Here is a 16,687-nt window from a genome sequence, read left to right as displayed (position 1 = left end):
ATTCCGAGGTCGCAAAATACAGGAACTGATCATATGGCCAAATGTACGACGACTAATTCCACAATAATTCATTGGTTTGAAGAACCTCGCAATCAGCTAGAAGTTTAGTTGATGTGGATTATGTTCTTGCTTTGAGTCACTAGTATAATTTTTTGAGTTTTTCGCTTTTAAGCTGTCTTTTACTACCAATAAAAATAAATTAATAATTTTATTGTTTTTTAATGATATTGTTAATAAAATAAATTAATAATTTTTTTTTTGTTTTTCAATGATATTGTTAATTGATTTTTAGGTATAATTCTGTTATAGCAAATATTAATGTAATTTTTATTATAGTATGTTTTAAATTAATATTATATAGGAGGATATTTTGATAATTAACAGGTTAGGGCAGGAGTTATCAGATTTTTTCTAAACTCAACACTGACTCAATTTAGGGCCAGTTCTTCTGGCCGGTTGAAAAGCACTTATAAAAGTGCTTTTGGGTGAAAAGTAATGAAGAACACGGGCCAGTAGACTAACTTTTTTGAAGTACTTTTGGGCAGATGAAAAAGCAGAAAATTTCTGCTTTTCCGGCCAAAAAGTGCTTCTAAGCTGCTCTTTTACTTTTTTAGCCACACACACAAACTGGTTCTTTTTGCTCTCATCTCTTCTCTCATCGCTGGTTCTTTGCTCCTCTACTACTTCTTTGATCCTCTACTGGTGCTGGTTCTTTGTTCTTCTACTGGTGTTGGTTATTTGTTCCTCTGCTGGTGCTTTGTTCCTCTTCTCCACCACTGGTGAGTTTATCTTTTTTTCATAGGATGAGTTTTGTTGCCTGTACTTTTATGCATGATGAAACAGATGATATTGGCTGCTAAGATAATAGACAAAACAAATGATGTTAGCAAAGGGTTTCTGGAATCAAAACCCAAACCGAAATTTAACTCTTTCTTTGTTTTGGCATGCTTTATTTATTTGGGGGGTTGTAATCCATGCATTCATCCTAAAAAAACTAAAAACATTGAGTTAAAATAGAAAACCTGTTTCTCTGGCTCTGTGTCTCTCTCTATCCGTATCCATCAGTTCTAAAAACCCGGATTGGATGTTCTACCACTCCCACCAAATACAACATCCCTTAATCCAATCTTCGAGTTCCTGTGTAACAACAGACCAATCAAGGTGGTAAAGCACAAACCTTCACAAAGGAAACAATTTCAAGTTTGATCATTCTCATCTAACTTAAGGAAGCAAACCTTTCTTAAATGAATGTAAAGTTCAAGCTAAAAAGGCAAAAACCAGTCAATGAATTAATTAGAGCCTAGACTTCAGTCATTCTAATATTCCAAAGTCCAAATCAATGTGACACAAAAAACACTTAAAAAGCATAATAGCTATATTTAACAGATTTTGTTTTCAGCAATAGGTTATTGCATTCTAATTCCACTAACAAGCCAAAGACAAGAAACATATAGTTCAAATTGGTCAGTTTTTAAATAGTTAAAACTTTTGAATATAATACTCGAATTAATTTTCTAGTTTCCAAACATTTCTTAGCAACCAAATAGGACTTTGAATTTCACAGTTATTGCAATTTTCAGTAATAGATTAAGAGTTTATGACATTCTTAACCCCATTGATAAGCCGAATATAAGAAACATATCATCGAAATACTTCAAAACTGATTGATTCGTATAATCTAATACTTACATTAGCTTTCCAAGCATTTTCTCAACAACCAAATAAAACTTTCAACAACTTCTAAATTACAATTCAGAAATAAAATAAAATAGAAGACAAAAAAAAGATATTCTAATATGGTTGCCTCGTACAGAAAGAACAGATCAGATTCACTAACAGGAAATCAAATCCCTAATAAAATACTCATCGATAGAGATTCAGAAATATAATGAAACAAATTAGATATAAATAAAAAATAAGAAAAATAATAATTGAACAATCAAAACTGAAAATTACCATTATCGAGTATTAGAATTTTCGCTGGTTAGCAGTGAAGATGAAGGGAAATGGCAAACCTCATCTCTACTTGTGCACTTTTACTTAAAATTCAGTATTAAGTCCCAAGCAATCTGAAGAGACATTTGGGAAGCAATTAGGTAAAAGAAGGGGGGAAAATAAAAAAGAAGAATATATCAAAGATGGGGGGAGAAAAAGTTATCGAAGAGAATGAGAGAATGGCAGAGGAGGCGTGATAGAAGAAAATAATGTAAAACGTCTTTTGACTGAGTTGATTTTCTTGAATGAAACAAAGGGACTAAAATCTCACAAATATATAGAAAAATTTGTCAGTAGGAATAATAATAATAATTAATAATCATCTTAAAGGGACTATTTTTAATTACATAAATATTAATTAAAAACTTGTGCCTATAAAGGTTCATCAAGTGTAATTTTAGCTCTTAATTCTCGTGATTTTTTTTCATTTTTTAATGATGGTAATGGTAAAGTTATATCATTTTATCATGTTAATCAATTTCTTGGATTACTTCATTATTATCATTACTACTGTTATCTGTTCATGTATATAGTTAAAATTTTGATACTCATGTAAACATATATACTTATGTGACATTTGATTTTCTTGATTGCTTTACTGGTTGAAACGAATTTGTTCGTATACACAATAGATGAGTACTTCGGCTGTTGAAGTTAGTGATGAAAAAGTAAAAGCAACGTGGGATAAGAGATTGACAGAAATATTTTGTGATATTTGTATTAAAGAGATATTGAAAGGCAATAGGCCTGGTACTCATCTCACAAGAGGTGAATGGTTGAAAATAATGACAAACTTTGAGAAAGAAACGGGCAAGGGTTTTTCACAAAGACAACTTAAAAATAGGTGGGATGCCCTAAAAAAAGAACGGAAAGCTTGGAAGAAACTTAAAGGCGAAGATACTGGTTTAGGGTGGAATCCTATAAAAAGAACCGTTGATGCATCGGATGAATGGTGGGAGAGTAGGCTCCAGGTACATTAATAATTTTAAATATTTTTTATTTTTTTTCTTATTTATGATGTTGTTGATAATTATTGTTATTAAACTATCATTTTATATGTAGGTTGTGCCTGAAGCTAAAAACTTTAGAACATCGGGCATTGATCTTGAATTCGAAAGGAAGTTGGATCAAATGTTCATGGGGATAGTTGCAACAGGTGATAAAGTATGGGCACCTTCTTCTGGTACACTCCCTATTGATTTTTTTGAGGATGTTAACAACGAAATACCTGAAGAGAATGAAGAAGAAAATATGAGAAATGATGTTTACATTTTAAATGATGTTCACATTTCAAATGATGTTCAAATTGATGGAAACAGTCAAAAAAAACCCTGAGGTGTCAAGTTCACATTTTAAAACTGGAAGAAAGAAATCCTCAAAGCAAATTGGAGGGGCTGCAAGATTGTCCAGTCAAATAGAAAAATTATACAAAGCAGCTGACAATATGAGTCAAGTCACATCTAGTTTGACTCCTGTTATGGATCCATTTGGTATTCCACAAGCAGTTAAAATGCTTGACAGCATGTCGGAAGAAGTTCCAGAAGCTAGTCCGCTATACTTTTTTGCACTTAGATTATTGCTCAATAAGGACAAGCGAATTATGTTTTTTTATCAATTAATCCCAATATTAGAGCTTTGTGGCTTAAGACGGAAATGGAGGATAGTTGAAATTTTTTTGATCTTTTAGGGTTCAAAGATATCTATTATGTGACTAAACAACAATGCTAAACTAGTTTTATCAATAGTTATTTATGTTTGGTTTTTGGATATTGAATTTATGTTCTACTTATTTATGTGTAATCTAGTTTTATTAAAAGTTGTTTATGTTTGGTCTTTAGATATTGAATTTATATTCTACTTATTTTTTACTAAATTAGTTTTATCAATAGTTGTTTATATGTGATTTTGGATATAAAATTTATTCACAGGTGATGAGTATAGTCGAGGATTATAGCGGTGATGAAAGTGACGATGAAAGGGAAAAGAAAGAGATTTTACAACGCATGGAATGTTTTAACTGATTATTTGTTGTTGCATCTTCTTCCGTGCAATTATATTACGAGAAGTATATATTGATGCAACCATGCATGGATTCAGAACAGTCAGGTGAGACATGGATCCGAGAGATCCTTAACGGTCACGAATCACGTTGTATGATTAATTTTAGGATGTCTAAAATGGTATTCACAAGTTTACTGAGAGTTTTGGAGACAAGATACAACTTGCAAACTTCAAGAAACATATCTTCTACTGAAATGTTGGGAATTTTTTTATATATCTTGGGCACCGGTGCAAAAGTTTCCCAATGTCGAGAAAGATTTCAAAGGTTTGGATCAACAATAAGTCGACACTTTGCAGTTGTGCTTGAGAAAGTTACAAGGATGGCCACTAATCTAATTGCACCCTAAAATCCTTTTTTTAGCTCAATACCCGAACAAATACGTAATAATTCTAGATATATGTCGCATTTTAAGGTTAAAATTTAATTTTATATTATTATATTTTAATATATTTGGTCAAGTAAACACGAGATTAATATGATTATTTGTTCAGGATTGCATAGGTGCAATTGATGGTACTCACATTGCGGCTATTCTTCCACCAAATGAACAAATTCCCTATATTGGAAAAAAACGTATCCCGACTCAAAATGTTATGGCAATATGTGATTTTAATATGTGTTTCACATTTGTCATGGCTGGATGGGAAGGATCGGCACATGACACTATAATATTTCTTGATGCAATTCGAGATCCAAAATACAAATTTCCGCACCCTCCAAATGGTTAGATATTTTATTTATATGTGATTTCTTAAATAATAAAGTATAAGTTCTTTAATTGATAATTTTTATTCAAAAAATTCTTGAATTAATTATTTGTTATATTATGACTTGTAGGAAAATATTAGCTTGTTGATTCTGGGTATCATCAAATGAAAGGTTATCTTGGACCATATAGAGATCAGCGATATCATTTACCTGACTTCCGTAGAGGTAGACCGATATCTAGTAAAGAAGATATATTCAATCATTCACATTCATTATTACGTAGTGTGATTGAACGAACTATTGGTGTTTTGAAAAAAAAATGGGTCATTTTAAGGGATATGCCAAGTTATAGTTTTGAAAAGCAAACGATGATCGTTGTTGCTACAATGACGATACACAATTTTATCCGAAAACATGTCGGTCGAAATGATGCAAATTTTATGGAATACGAAGATATTAATTGGGCATATGAGAATAATATTGATTCAGAAAATGCACATGGTCGAGAAAGTGACGACGACGACGACGACGACGAGGATAGTGATGATGACGGTGAATCAAACAATTTTAGTGGTTTTGAAATGGAATTAAGAAGAGATGCTATAACTTCTAGTTTAATGAATTCACTTTAAATTGTAAATGCTATTGTAAAATTTTTAGTATTTATATCTGATATATAAATATTATCTCGTTTTTAAAACTTCAATCCAAATATATGTAATATTTTAATTTGTTAGGTTTATGTTTTCTATGTTATGTTAATATCTAATATGAGTTATATATTAAAATACATTTTAAAATAAAATAATACAAATGTGTTAAAAGCATTAATTAAAAATAAAAAATAATTTTTATAATAATACAATTGTGTCAATATCTGATTACAAATATTTAATTATTATATTTAAATATTTAAATATAGTTTATATATTCTAATTAAATTTAATAAATAATTAATATTAATTACTTAGAAATATTTAAAATTAATATTATATATTAAAATATTAACAATAAGTTATAATAAATTATTTTTTTTATATTTTTGCTAAAATATCATAATATTAACTAATTTGAACATTATTTAAATACATATTTGTTACTTTATAATATCATGTCTAAAATTGAACATTTTATTCTTCAAAAGCACTTTTTGACAACAATACCAAACACTCAAAATTTTTAAAAACACTTCTCAAAAGCAATGAAGAACTGACCATTAATTAACCAAAGAATTAAGCCCAACCCGACTTGTTTTGAAATTCAATTTTGAAAAGCGAGATGTCAAACCGGGTCAGGTCCATTAGGGTTTGGGCTTTTTTTTTTAGCATAAATCTGATTTTGATAGTGACACTTGTCATTTTGTGGTAAGCACATTACTATAACGATCTATTTCTCTTCCCTAATGACGTGTTTGGTGAGCTATACAACGCATTATTTGGGTTAAACTAAATTATAGTCCATGTACTTTGATTTCTTTTAACCCTTGTACTTTTTGAAATATGATATTTCAGTCCTAAACGAATCAGAGCCGTTAAATTTATTAAATTATGCTATTTTTCAAGATTTGGTGCACCAAACGTATTATCACATTTGTAATATCACGTATCTTGTTTTTTTCACATATTACTGATAAAAATGTCGATCGATAGATATAACGGTTATTGTTTGCATCAATACTGAAAATTTAAAATTAAAAAATATAGGGACTAATAATAATCCAACCGGTGAATGTGGATTAAATCTATAATTTTATGCATAGTACACAACTAATAGCATAATTTAATCAAACAAGTTTAACAATTACCGTTCAAGTCATGATTGAAATTTCAAAAAAATATGTATTAAATTTGACTAGTTAAAAAAAAACGAGACTAAAACTTACCAAATTAAAGTATAAGGCTAACTGCATAACTCACGTATAATACAGAGACTAATAACAATATTTGACTACATTATTTGTATGCCGAAAGATATTTTTGACCAGGTGTTGAGTACAATGCTAAGTCACATTACATTGTGACGAAGAAAACATGAATTTGAACATTGAAAATGATATTATTAAGAAGAGCATGTAAAAATCCCAAGATAATTAATCTACATGAACAATAAAAATCAAATACCTTAGTTCTAAAAAATTAAATACAAAATTTGGTAATAATAAATAATAAAACAATGATAATAATGATAAGACACATTGCACTCTCAATGGGAGAATCCAAATTTTAACATTGGACAGAGACACAGCTAGGGGGCTGGCATGGCTGTGGCCACCCCCTAAAATGGAAATTTTTTTATTTAGTTATTTTAAAATTTTAAATTAGTAAAAGTAAAATTATATTTTGAACCCTTAAAAATGATAAAAATTTAATTTAATCATTTAAAAATTATAAAGATATAGACTATTAAAATGATGAAATTATATTTTTATTAATCTTAAAAATTACAAATTAATTTCGGTCCCCTAAAAAAAATTATAACTTTGCCCCTAATTTTAGAAATAATATTATTAGGAGAAGCAGCCACGAATCCCGAACATAAATCGTAAAATCTGATAAAAGAAGATAAGCATAAGATTTGATTCAATTTAATTTTAATTTGTGAGGTGCGCGGTTGACGAATTGGAGATAGTAAAAGACGCGTAAGCGCATTTCACAATGATCTCGATAATGACGATTGACAAATAACACGTCAGCATTGTTAAAACTGATAGAAGAAAAGTAAGATAATGCAAGCAATTGGAGGCATATTTAAATGTTTATTTCTCCTTCTCAATCCTTGTATTCTTCAATTGTTTTAATTTAGTCCCCATGTTTTTTATTTCATAAATATAACTATTCTACTTATCATACTTATTTTTTTTAAATTGGAAAATGTGCTTCATTAATAAAAAGACAATAAACATGTTTGGTTTACTTATTTAGTTATGATGGAGACACGAGAACAAGTGGTTGGGTGCATTGGTTAAGCGCATTGCACTCTTAAAGAGAGGATCTAAGCTCGAGCTTTGAAGGCGATACAATTGGAAGAGACAATCATGAATTCTGAACATAAACCGTAAAACAGACATGAAGAACATAAAACAAATACCTTTACATTTATATGCAGTTGAATTAGGGTTAAATTATTATTTAAATTTATATTTAAAAATCATTAATTTTATTTTTTAAACTTTTATAATATTTTTTTATTATATTCTGATTTTTACATATTTTTATTTCCATTTTTGAAAAATTTATTTTAATTTTTTTAACTAAATACATTTTTTAGAGTACTGTAATTACATTATTTGGATAAATAATTGATTTAAGAAAAATTAATTTATTGAAATTTTACAAATTAAAAAATATTTATAAAATAAGAACAATTATATTAAAATAAATAATATAAAAATATTGAATGTAAAATTTTAATAAAATAAAAATTTTAAAATATATATTATAATTAAATAAAAATGATTTTTGAAGTTTTAGTATTTTATTATATAGTGAGACCATATGTATTAAATCAAATAAAATTAGAATAAATTTTGAAAAAAATCACTTATTTAGCAGAAATTTGGAAAAAGGAAATTAATGGTAGGTTTAGATGGGCAGTGCATTTAGTTGCGATTAGTGTAAAAACAGCAATGACTGTGAGATTAGATACTGTAGCGTGAGACAAAAAATAAGTTAAACACACCGCATCGCACCCAATCGCCTATCCAAACCTACCTTAAGTTATTAAAACCACCTCTTAAAATTCCTTACAAAAATTAAAATTCTCTAATATATTTACCCAAACAAGTAATACTATTTTTAGAATTTTGAAAAATGTTGATACAAATGGAATCATTCCTACAAATTCCTCGCCTAAACTAGAATTAAGGGTTAGTTTAGCTCTGCTTTTGAAAAATGGTGTGAGCATCCCGATCATTAAACATATTTATCCAAAAATAAAAGTAAATGGATTGTCGATTAAGTCTTAACTCAATGGCATAAACATGATTATCAATGTAGGAGGGCGTCGGTTTGAGTGTGCTGAAGCGCATTACCCTCCTACTTATGGGTTGTGGAGGGCCTACGGGTAGTTTTAGGCATTGTGTCAAAAAAGTATCTGATATGATCAAAACCTATATTGATATTGTTCAGAAAAAAGTAAATAGATTAAATTTCAAAAAATCCAAAACGTACAAGGACTAAAGAAGAAATTAAACAAAAAAGTAAGGGAAGGTTATTTTGGTAAATACAAAATAAAACAATACTAATACTATGAGGCCCATATTCCATCGCCATTACCGACCTCTGAATCCCTTCAAATCCCCCCTCCCAATCTCCTCTCTTTCCCCCTAAAGCCAAAAAACCCCCAAATCTCTCCTTGTCTCTCTTTTCATATCCATTTTTTTCTCTCTTCTATTTCTTCCCTTTTGCAGGGCAAAGGAAAAAAAAAAGCAACAAAAAATGGCTCAAAGAACCGAAAAAGAAGAAACCGAGTTCAAGGTACCGGAAACCTTAACGCTTTGCGTCAATGATTGTGGTGTTATAGGAAATCCGGCCACCAATAACATGTGTCAAAATTGTTTCAACGCTACAACGCCTAAATCAACCGCTGCCGTCGTCTCCTCTTCAACCGGTGGTGCTAGTTCAGGTGGTGTTTCGATCCTGAACCAAAGATCTACCACGTCGCGTTCTATAAACAAGCGATCCGATCTTTCTCCGCCTAAAACGACGACGTTTGTTAGGAGTTCTGGTTCGAGGAACGATCCGGAGCCTGGTACGGAAAAGAAGGTGGTGAACCGGTGTTCTGGATGTAGAAAACGTGTCGGTTTGACCGGGTTTAGGTGTCGATGTGGTGAACTGTTTTGTGCCGATCATCGGTACTCGGATCGACACGATTGTAGTTATGATTACAAGACGGTCGGTCGTGAGGCCATCGCTAGGGAAAATCCGGTGGTTAAAGCGGCCAAGATAATTAAAGTCTGATATATATTTTTTTTATGAAATCCTATTAAAATCATATTATTCGGAAACATTTTTCGACCCGGAATTCGGAACAGCTATGGAAATTCAACCTCGATCTCATCATCAATCCATGGAGGAAGATGACGACATATCTCACAAGATCGTTTCAAATTGAAGAAGATTATAGTATTTTTAATTTTACTTAATTTTCTTTTTTTGGAAAAAAAAAAGAAAAAGGAAAATTATTGTGGCTTTAATTTTACACTTCGTATTAGGATTCTGACAATTTTTATTTTCGAGATTTCCATTTCAGCAGATGTACCTTTTTAGATTTGTTTCGTTCTAAAGTTTCTAAATTTGATGAAATTTGATTATTTGCAAAATTTAAATTGCGTTTTTATGGGATGTTAACAAAATTTGGGGATTTATCTCCAATTTGCTCGTCCTTTGTTTATGAATCTCTCTTTTCTAGGGACCTTTTTGAAATCATTAATATTACAATTTATTTTAAATTAGCCCTTTAGGGTTATTAATTATTAATCCTTTGTTTTTATTTATTTTATACATAAAGCAGAAAACTTGGGAAAGTGTAAAGTTAACATTTTGATTCTCGAAGCAATTGCAAGTTGCAAATAACTTTTTTTTTCCTGAAATTTTTCGATATTGATAATAATTTATCTTTTTCTAAAAAATAATTAAATTACAATTTTTATCGCTGTATGTAAATATATTCTTTTCTTCTAACTTTTAGATAAAAAGAAATAAATAATAATTTAAATACTAAAATGAGAGAGAATAATTTTAAATATTAAAATGAAAAAGTAATAAACGAGGAATTAATTAAGCTAATATTTATTACATGATAAATAGTACGGCACATAATTATCGGTGCTTGGCTTAGCTAGCATAGCTGTCGGCAACGACAGTGGGGTAAATCCGGATCTGTTGTAGGCCTGGTTACGGTGGCTTCACTTCACTTCAGTTTTTAATTTTTATTTTTATAATAAAAAATTATATCTAAATAATATAAATATATATTTTTTATTTTAAAAATAATAAAATGCGTTTTTGGGGATAAGTAGGACTTCGAACTTACGCATTCACATGATAATCATAAACAAATATCTATACTGTTATATGAATTTAGAAAAATTGTATTGGGAAGTTAACGACAGTAAAAATATAATATATATCTATAATTTTTAAAAATTAAATTAAAAATTAAATTATTTTTGAAAGACTAAAATACAATTTTACTATTACTAATTTAAAATTTTATAAATTATAAAAAAATCCAAATAAAAAATTTTCTATTTTAAGGGTTTAAGGGACCAGAACTTCTACAGCCCCCTTACTTTGCTAAACTTATGATTAATATCTATACTATTATTTAAAAATAACCCAAATTAATATTACTTATCTTTTTATATTTTATATAAACATTTTAAAAGATATGTGCACATACCTATATTTAAACTTAAAACATCGTAATTTTCACATGTCAATATTATCATTTAAACAAAAATTGCATTTATTTTTTTTATATAAAAACAACCAAAAATAGTTAGGTAACATGGTTCTTATGGGGTAATTTATCAATAAAATCCTTTTTTTTTAAAATTTATCGAAATGGGCCAACTATTTAATTATTTACCGAAATGGTCCATTTTTTGCGAAATCGCGTCCACGTCAGCACGATGTCAGGGTACGCGCCAGGAAATCGCCTCCACATCAGCGCGACTTGCTGACGTGGAAGGAAATAGCGCCCTTGAGGACACGATTTGCTGACGTGGCATGAACAATTTATGTTTTTTAGCTTGAAAAACTTTGAAAGGCCATAACTCAACCAGCGCGTAGATCCCGAAAAGTTATTCGAAATAAAAAAAATCGTCTCAATCGGACAACCGAGCCAAAAGTTATGGCCTTTCAAAGTTTTCCAAGCTAAAAAACATAAACTGTTCATGCCACATCAGCAAATCGCGTCCTTGAGGGCGCGATTTCCTTCCACGTCCGCAAGTCGCGCTAACGTAGACGCAATTTCCTGACGCGTACCTTGACATCGAGCTAACGTGGACGCGATTTCACAAAAAATAGACCATTCTAGTAAATAATTAAATAGTTAGCCCATTTCGATAAATTTTGAAGAAAAAAAAACTTTTATTGGTAAATTACCCGTTCTTATGAACCATATGTAAAACAAAATAAATCTTAATGTGTTTGGAATGTGAAAAATCAGACAGAAAATCCATTATGGTCTGTCTTAATTAATTCTAATTTTAGCTAATCACACATGCATTACTTATGATTATACCTATAATTATACCGTAAACTCTTTTTTAAAAAAGCATGTGGAGTACCATTAAGAGCACGGTTCGTGGCTTGCTGCCCTTTCGGGTGGCATCATCATCTGCCAAAGACGGTGACGTTCACTCCTCATTACTTTTTCAGTGACAAAACATGCAAGTGAATTATGCTAATTGTCCTAAACTTGTAAAAATAAATAGTAGCATATATGTACATATATGTGTGTCTATGTGTGTATATATAAATACCACCCAAGGAACTGCCGACCCGAGCACAAGTGGCAAAAAATTCGTATCCAAGTCTTCAGTTGACAGCCATTTCGACTCTCAGGTTTTGATTCTAGAACAAAAAAACATTCATTTTGACAATTTTGTGATGACGGTGTCGAAAATGATACTCTTAAAAGACGATTTCAATTAAGCTAAGAGCAAAGAAAGCAAACAGTCTAATTAATATACCTACTAGGAGGCTATGGTGTTTCAACTCCAAATGATATTAAGATTTAAGACTTTGATGGTTTGGTTTTTTGGTAGCTTTCAAAGAGATAACAACATGCTCATAGAAATACAGACTTGAAAATGTTAAGAGAATATAAGTAGTAGAGCAAAGGAAATGCCATATGCCTATTTTGAAAGACGGATCAGATCAGGCTCCATCTGGCTGGATGAAAGGATTGGCAATCTCATCTGTGCCATCGGTAGGTGACACCAGCATGACTGCTGTGCCCCTACAAACCTGCATCAAAGAATCGTCAATGCTCCCGAAATTTTGTTACCTCTACCAAACAATGCACCACCATCTGGACACTAACATTTCGTGGCCGGTTTTTGGATTTGGTTACTAACGCAACAGACCATGAAATGCATATAATGAACCCAAAATACATATCATAGCAGTTCTGGAGAATTTCAGGACTCAATTTTCAGTCATTACTACTTTTATCATGCCTAAGTTTTCTAGAAACATAAGCAGAAAGAATATTCCCAGATCATAGGTTCAGGTTATTAAACCCAACAATAAACCTTAAAAAGGGTGCATAAGGGAAGAAGGAACATACTATCAAGCCAAGACGCCTAGTCTGATCAGTAGTCTTCAACGGATCATCCTGGTCTGTAGAGTATCCATAAACAGCAAATGAATCTTGTCATCCAGTAGTTCAGACACATGAACAAGTTGTATATCTATATGTATATGTATATGTATATCGATTTCAGATAAAAGAGATCCAAGTGGTTCAGAGAAAGCAGATAAAACTCTATGGGAAGTTTCATGTTTCAGTTTGCAACACCTCAAATAGAACTAGAGAACAGTAAGTACCGACCTACTGGTAATAAGAATTGACTTTTTGCCAAAAAAAATTTCCTATAAGTTCAATGCTCTAAACAGGCCATCCATATTACATGTTTAGAGATTTTATCCAGAAAGCCCTTGTTTTCCCTCGCTGGGTAAATTATAAAGAAACTGCATGAACTTAGGCCACACTCAACCAAAATCAAAGATCAGATCCTCAAAACTGCAATGCATTTAGGATTTGGCAAGATGTAGTAATTATTGCAAGAAATTATTTGAATGAACTATACTAATCGCTAAAATGCCAGCAAGCATGCATACTGGCAGAGCTCTATCATGCTTACTTTTGCCTCCATGAAGTAGCACAAGTACAACAAGTTAATCGGAGGAGAGATTTTATAGCTCTATAGGAAGCTTATGAAACAGATTTGCATGATCTGTTTCCCGAGTGCTTTCAAAGCTAAATAAATTATCGAAAGCAACAATCACACTGCAAACTGCAACTTTCACTTTGAGAGAACATCAGCAGCATATCCCACTCACTTTTTCATTTAAACCGCATAGCAAAAGATGCAGTCACTTCTATGTAGTACAAGAGAACTGACAGTAGAAAATTCATAGAAGAATCCTTAGAGGAGGTGGAGAAAAGAGAAGTTCCAAACAATTTAAGTGCAGGAAAAAAAAATTGATACTCGCATTAAACTTATGCCACTCGGACTTGGTTGTGAGTGATGGATATGGATTTGCGTTCGATAAGGGTATGATGAATTTTTCTATGCTTTCCAAGTATTTGGTTGTTCTTGGAGGGTTAATGAGGGTACTTCAAGAAAAATGAATGATAGGAGCAAGATAACATGGAACCATGAACTGTTACATGGGTAAATCTAATTCCAATCTACTCGGCACAGGTCAGTGGACTTCATAGAAACAAGGCACCAGACATTCATCAAAGAATATAGCTCAAAAGTTAGCCAGACATGTAAAACCACAGCAATAAGCATGTTTAAAATGTGCAACAGATAATTACCTCGAAGAAACTCTACAGCTTCATCCAGGACAAGATTCAGTAGCTGGTCGTATCCTTTTAGGGTCCCCGTGACTGAAACAGAAGAAAAAAAAGGCTAATGAGATAGATGAAATATAAACTCGATTAATCAAACAATGGGAAAAAGAAAACGACTTCCATACATCTAGAGCACATGACATGTTGAATACTTGACATTAGATCCTAGGAGGTAGTACTATTAGTTGATGAGAAAATATTAGATTCCCAATGTCACTTTATTTCTATATGGCAATTCTCTAGCTTCACCCGTAATCTAAACCCAACATAACTTCCGATTCTCGATTAAAGAATCAGTCCTTTTATATTCCCATAAAGACCTTTAGAATGAAATAAAAGAGAAACCGAAAGCTTAAAAATGGACCTTGTCTACCACCGGTGAGTTTGACCTGAACACCTTTGTCAACAAACTTAGCCAAATCCAACACTGTTTCCTTCCTGCCTGACTGAAAACATGTTCATCCATTACAAGTCAACAAATGGTACATTAATAAAAGAAATGAAAATTAGCCTTAATCCCTTAACTAGCAATTCTAAGAACAATATTTAACCAAAAGAGCTTAGAGTTAGAGTAAAAAATTACCATATTGTAGGTAGTTCTGGCACCTGTGTGTTAAGATTTCTGTACCCTTTAGGAAAGCAACTCTTTCCGCACTTCACCCAGAAATCAAAAAATCCAAAAAACTGTAAACAAAAAGCAAAAGCAAAGAAACAGTGAGACGTAGATTAGGGTTTCAAATAGCGGTGGCGTAGCGGCCCCGTCCGCCAGTGTGAACAAATTTAACACCGATAGCAGCGGATCGCCGTCGCAAGTAGCAGATTAACAGAAAACGGCGGCAACAACGGTCCGCTATTTCCGCTAAACAAATAGCTTTAAAAAAATTCTCCTTCGCAACAAAGTAAGCAGAAAAAAGAGTAACAAGCAGTAGGATCGAAAACGGAAAATAACATATAGCAGAGACCAGATAACTCAAAATCACCGTAGATATCTTCAAGTTTAGGGTTTCAAGAATTACCGGACTGTCGGAAGTGGTGCCGAGAGGCTTGTCTGGCGGCGACGGAGGTGTTTTAAGAGAGGCTAGAGTAGGTCCGGAAATTTTTTAAAGGAATTTTTTGAATTTGGGCTTTAAAAAGCAAGGAGTGTAATTTTATTGGCATAAAATTTAATGAAAAATTCGAATTTTAATAAAAATAATATAATATAAGTATTTAAATAATTATGTTTTGAATTATTATTTTTTAGATTAATTTGGTATAATTAATGTATATTATATTTAAATCTTTAATTGTGGTAATATCTCGAATAAATCGAATATCAATTTAGTTAAAAAATTTATTTAAAATATAACAAATATTACGATAAATCAATTGCATTATAAAACAATAATTAAAATTTTTTGCTCACACCCTAATGATCATAGTTCAAACCATGATGCTGTATTTTTTTTTCTAATTTATAACTTAATTTTGTATAAGAAATATTACGAAAACAAGGGGTTTTTTTTCTCTACTTCTATAGAATTTCTATAAAAAAATTTTAAACCGGCAAAATTATCTAAATATGCTGGGAAAAAATCAATTGAGAAATTAGGCTGTTTTTTTTTTTTAAAAATTGATTGATTTAAGTTGTTTTTTGGAGAGAGAAAAGAAAACGCGCCTTATAGGGCGCGTTTTTTCTCTTTCATAAAAACGTGTCCTAAGTGGTGCGTTTTCTCTGCCGGATTAGTGAAAAGGCGCTCTGTAGGACTTGTTTTCACTTTCCTAAAAATTGTTTTTTTTCTTACGGTTTGAAGTTAGAAAAGTTTGTAGATTTATCTTTTCTCGTGTTTGAGATAGACATTGTTATAGTTTTAAGGTATGTTTGAATTTATGGTGGCGCCGTGAAGCTGGGTGACCTATGAATTTCATCTGGCATATGAGCATGGAGCCATCACCCGAGAAGCTGAATTGCGTTGCAACTCAATGTCCTAGTTGATGGTAATTATATGGTCTCTAGTTGAAGTGTAACTAGGGCCTCAATTTTACAAAGGTAATGTTATAAAGGGATGAACCATAAATGGGCCCCCACTTGACAGTGGTTATGCGGTCACGACAACAAATTTCTCATCATCAGGGGAGGATGTTATACACAACCGAAACAAAACTACAAAGAAGAAAAACGCAATGACATATTACTATAATCAAGTAATTCGTTTTATCTATGTCCACCGAATTACTTGATTATACTAAAATGCCACTTCGTTTTCATCCATCGCACTTCTGATTCGGTGGTATATTATATCCTCTTTTGACGATGAAAAAAAATCATTATCGTGCCTGTATAACCAC

The 16,687-nt window shown here is 31.4% G+C and overlaps 3 protein-coding genes and 1 long non-coding RNA gene across 5 annotated transcripts; 2 read left to right on the top strand and 2 right to left on the bottom strand.

Moving 5' to 3' along the window:
* The first annotated feature begins 379 nt into the window (after window positions 1-379).
* LOC107920825 (L10-interacting MYB domain-containing protein) lies at window positions 380-3,762 on the top strand. Its single transcript, XM_041099516.1, has 3 exons — window positions 380-779; window positions 2,628-2,966; window positions 3,058-3,762. The coding sequence occupies exons 2-3, from the start codon at window positions 2,628-2,630 to the stop codon at window positions 3,328-3,330; spliced, it is 612 nt and encodes a 203-aa protein (XP_040955450.1). The 5' UTR covers window positions 380-779; the 3' UTR covers window positions 3,331-3,762.
* On the bottom strand, window positions 800-2,131 carry LOC107920826 (uncharacterized). 2 transcript variants are annotated; one of them, XR_001690812.2, is made up of 3 exons: window positions 1,957-2,131; window positions 1,023-1,137; window positions 800-853 (listed from the first exon to the last, which is right to left on the bottom strand). It is a non-coding gene; the product is annotated as an uncharacterized lncRNA (long non-coding RNA). The 2 variants fall into 2 exon arrangements; XR_001690811.2 differs by having other exon boundaries at window positions 800-1,137.
* Window positions 3,763-9,029: 5,267 nt separating the features above from the next.
* Window positions 9,030-10,085, top strand: LOC107920646 (zinc finger A20 and AN1 domain-containing stress-associated protein 5). The gene has a single exon (XM_016850454.2). The coding sequence runs from the start codon at window positions 9,202-9,204 to the stop codon at window positions 9,721-9,723; it is 522 nt and encodes a 173-aa protein (XP_016705943.1). The 5' UTR covers window positions 9,030-9,201; the 3' UTR covers window positions 9,724-10,085.
* A 2,396-nt stretch (window positions 10,086-12,481) lies between these two features.
* Window positions 12,482-15,515, bottom strand: LOC107918492 (sm-like protein LSM7). Its single transcript, XM_016848060.2, has 6 exons — window positions 15,376-15,515; window positions 14,943-15,043; window positions 14,724-14,805; window positions 14,324-14,395; window positions 13,064-13,116; window positions 12,482-12,741 (listed from the first exon to the last, which is right to left on the bottom strand). Exons 2-6 carry the CDS (start codon window positions 14,943-14,945, stop codon window positions 12,652-12,654), a joined length of 300 nt encoding a protein of 99 aa, XP_016703549.1. The 5' UTR covers window positions 14,946-15,043; window positions 15,376-15,515; the 3' UTR covers window positions 12,482-12,651.
* Between the last annotated feature and the right edge of the window lie 1,172 nt (window positions 15,516-16,687).

This window comes from Gossypium hirsutum, chromosome D08 (genome assembly GCF_007990345.1).
Source record: "Gossypium hirsutum isolate 1008001.06 chromosome D08, Gossypium_hirsutum_v2.1, whole genome shotgun sequence".
Classification (NCBI taxonomy): Eukaryota; Viridiplantae; Streptophyta; class Magnoliopsida; order Malvales; family Malvaceae; genus Gossypium; species Gossypium hirsutum.
The sequence above is the reverse complement of the archived record's forward strand: the minus strand, read 5'-3'. Positions and strand labels throughout refer to the sequence as shown.

Bases quoted from the DNA above. Each gene is read 5' to 3' on its own strand.
- LOC107920825 (XM_041099516.1), top strand. From the start codon at position 2,628: ATGAGTACTTCGGCTGTTGAAGTTAGTGATGAAAAAGTAAAAGCAACG. The intron at 2,967-3,057 runs GTACATTAATAA...TTTTATATGTAG, and splicing joins GGTGGGAGAGTAGGCTCCAG to GTTGTGCCTGAAGCTAAAAA.
- LOC107920646 (XM_016850454.2), top strand. From the start codon at position 9,202: ATGGCTCAAAGAACCGAAAAAGAAGAAACCGAGTTCAAGGTACCGGAA.
- LOC107918492 (XM_016848060.2), bottom strand. The intron at 14,396-14,723 runs GTCCATTTTTAA...CTTCTGTTTCAG, and splicing joins ACTCACCGGTGGTAGACAAG to TCACGGGGACCCTAAAAGGA. The intron at 12,742-13,063 runs GTATGTTCCTTC...TCTTTGATGCAG, and splicing joins CTAGGCGTCTTGGCTTGATA to GTTTGTAGGGGCACAGCAGT.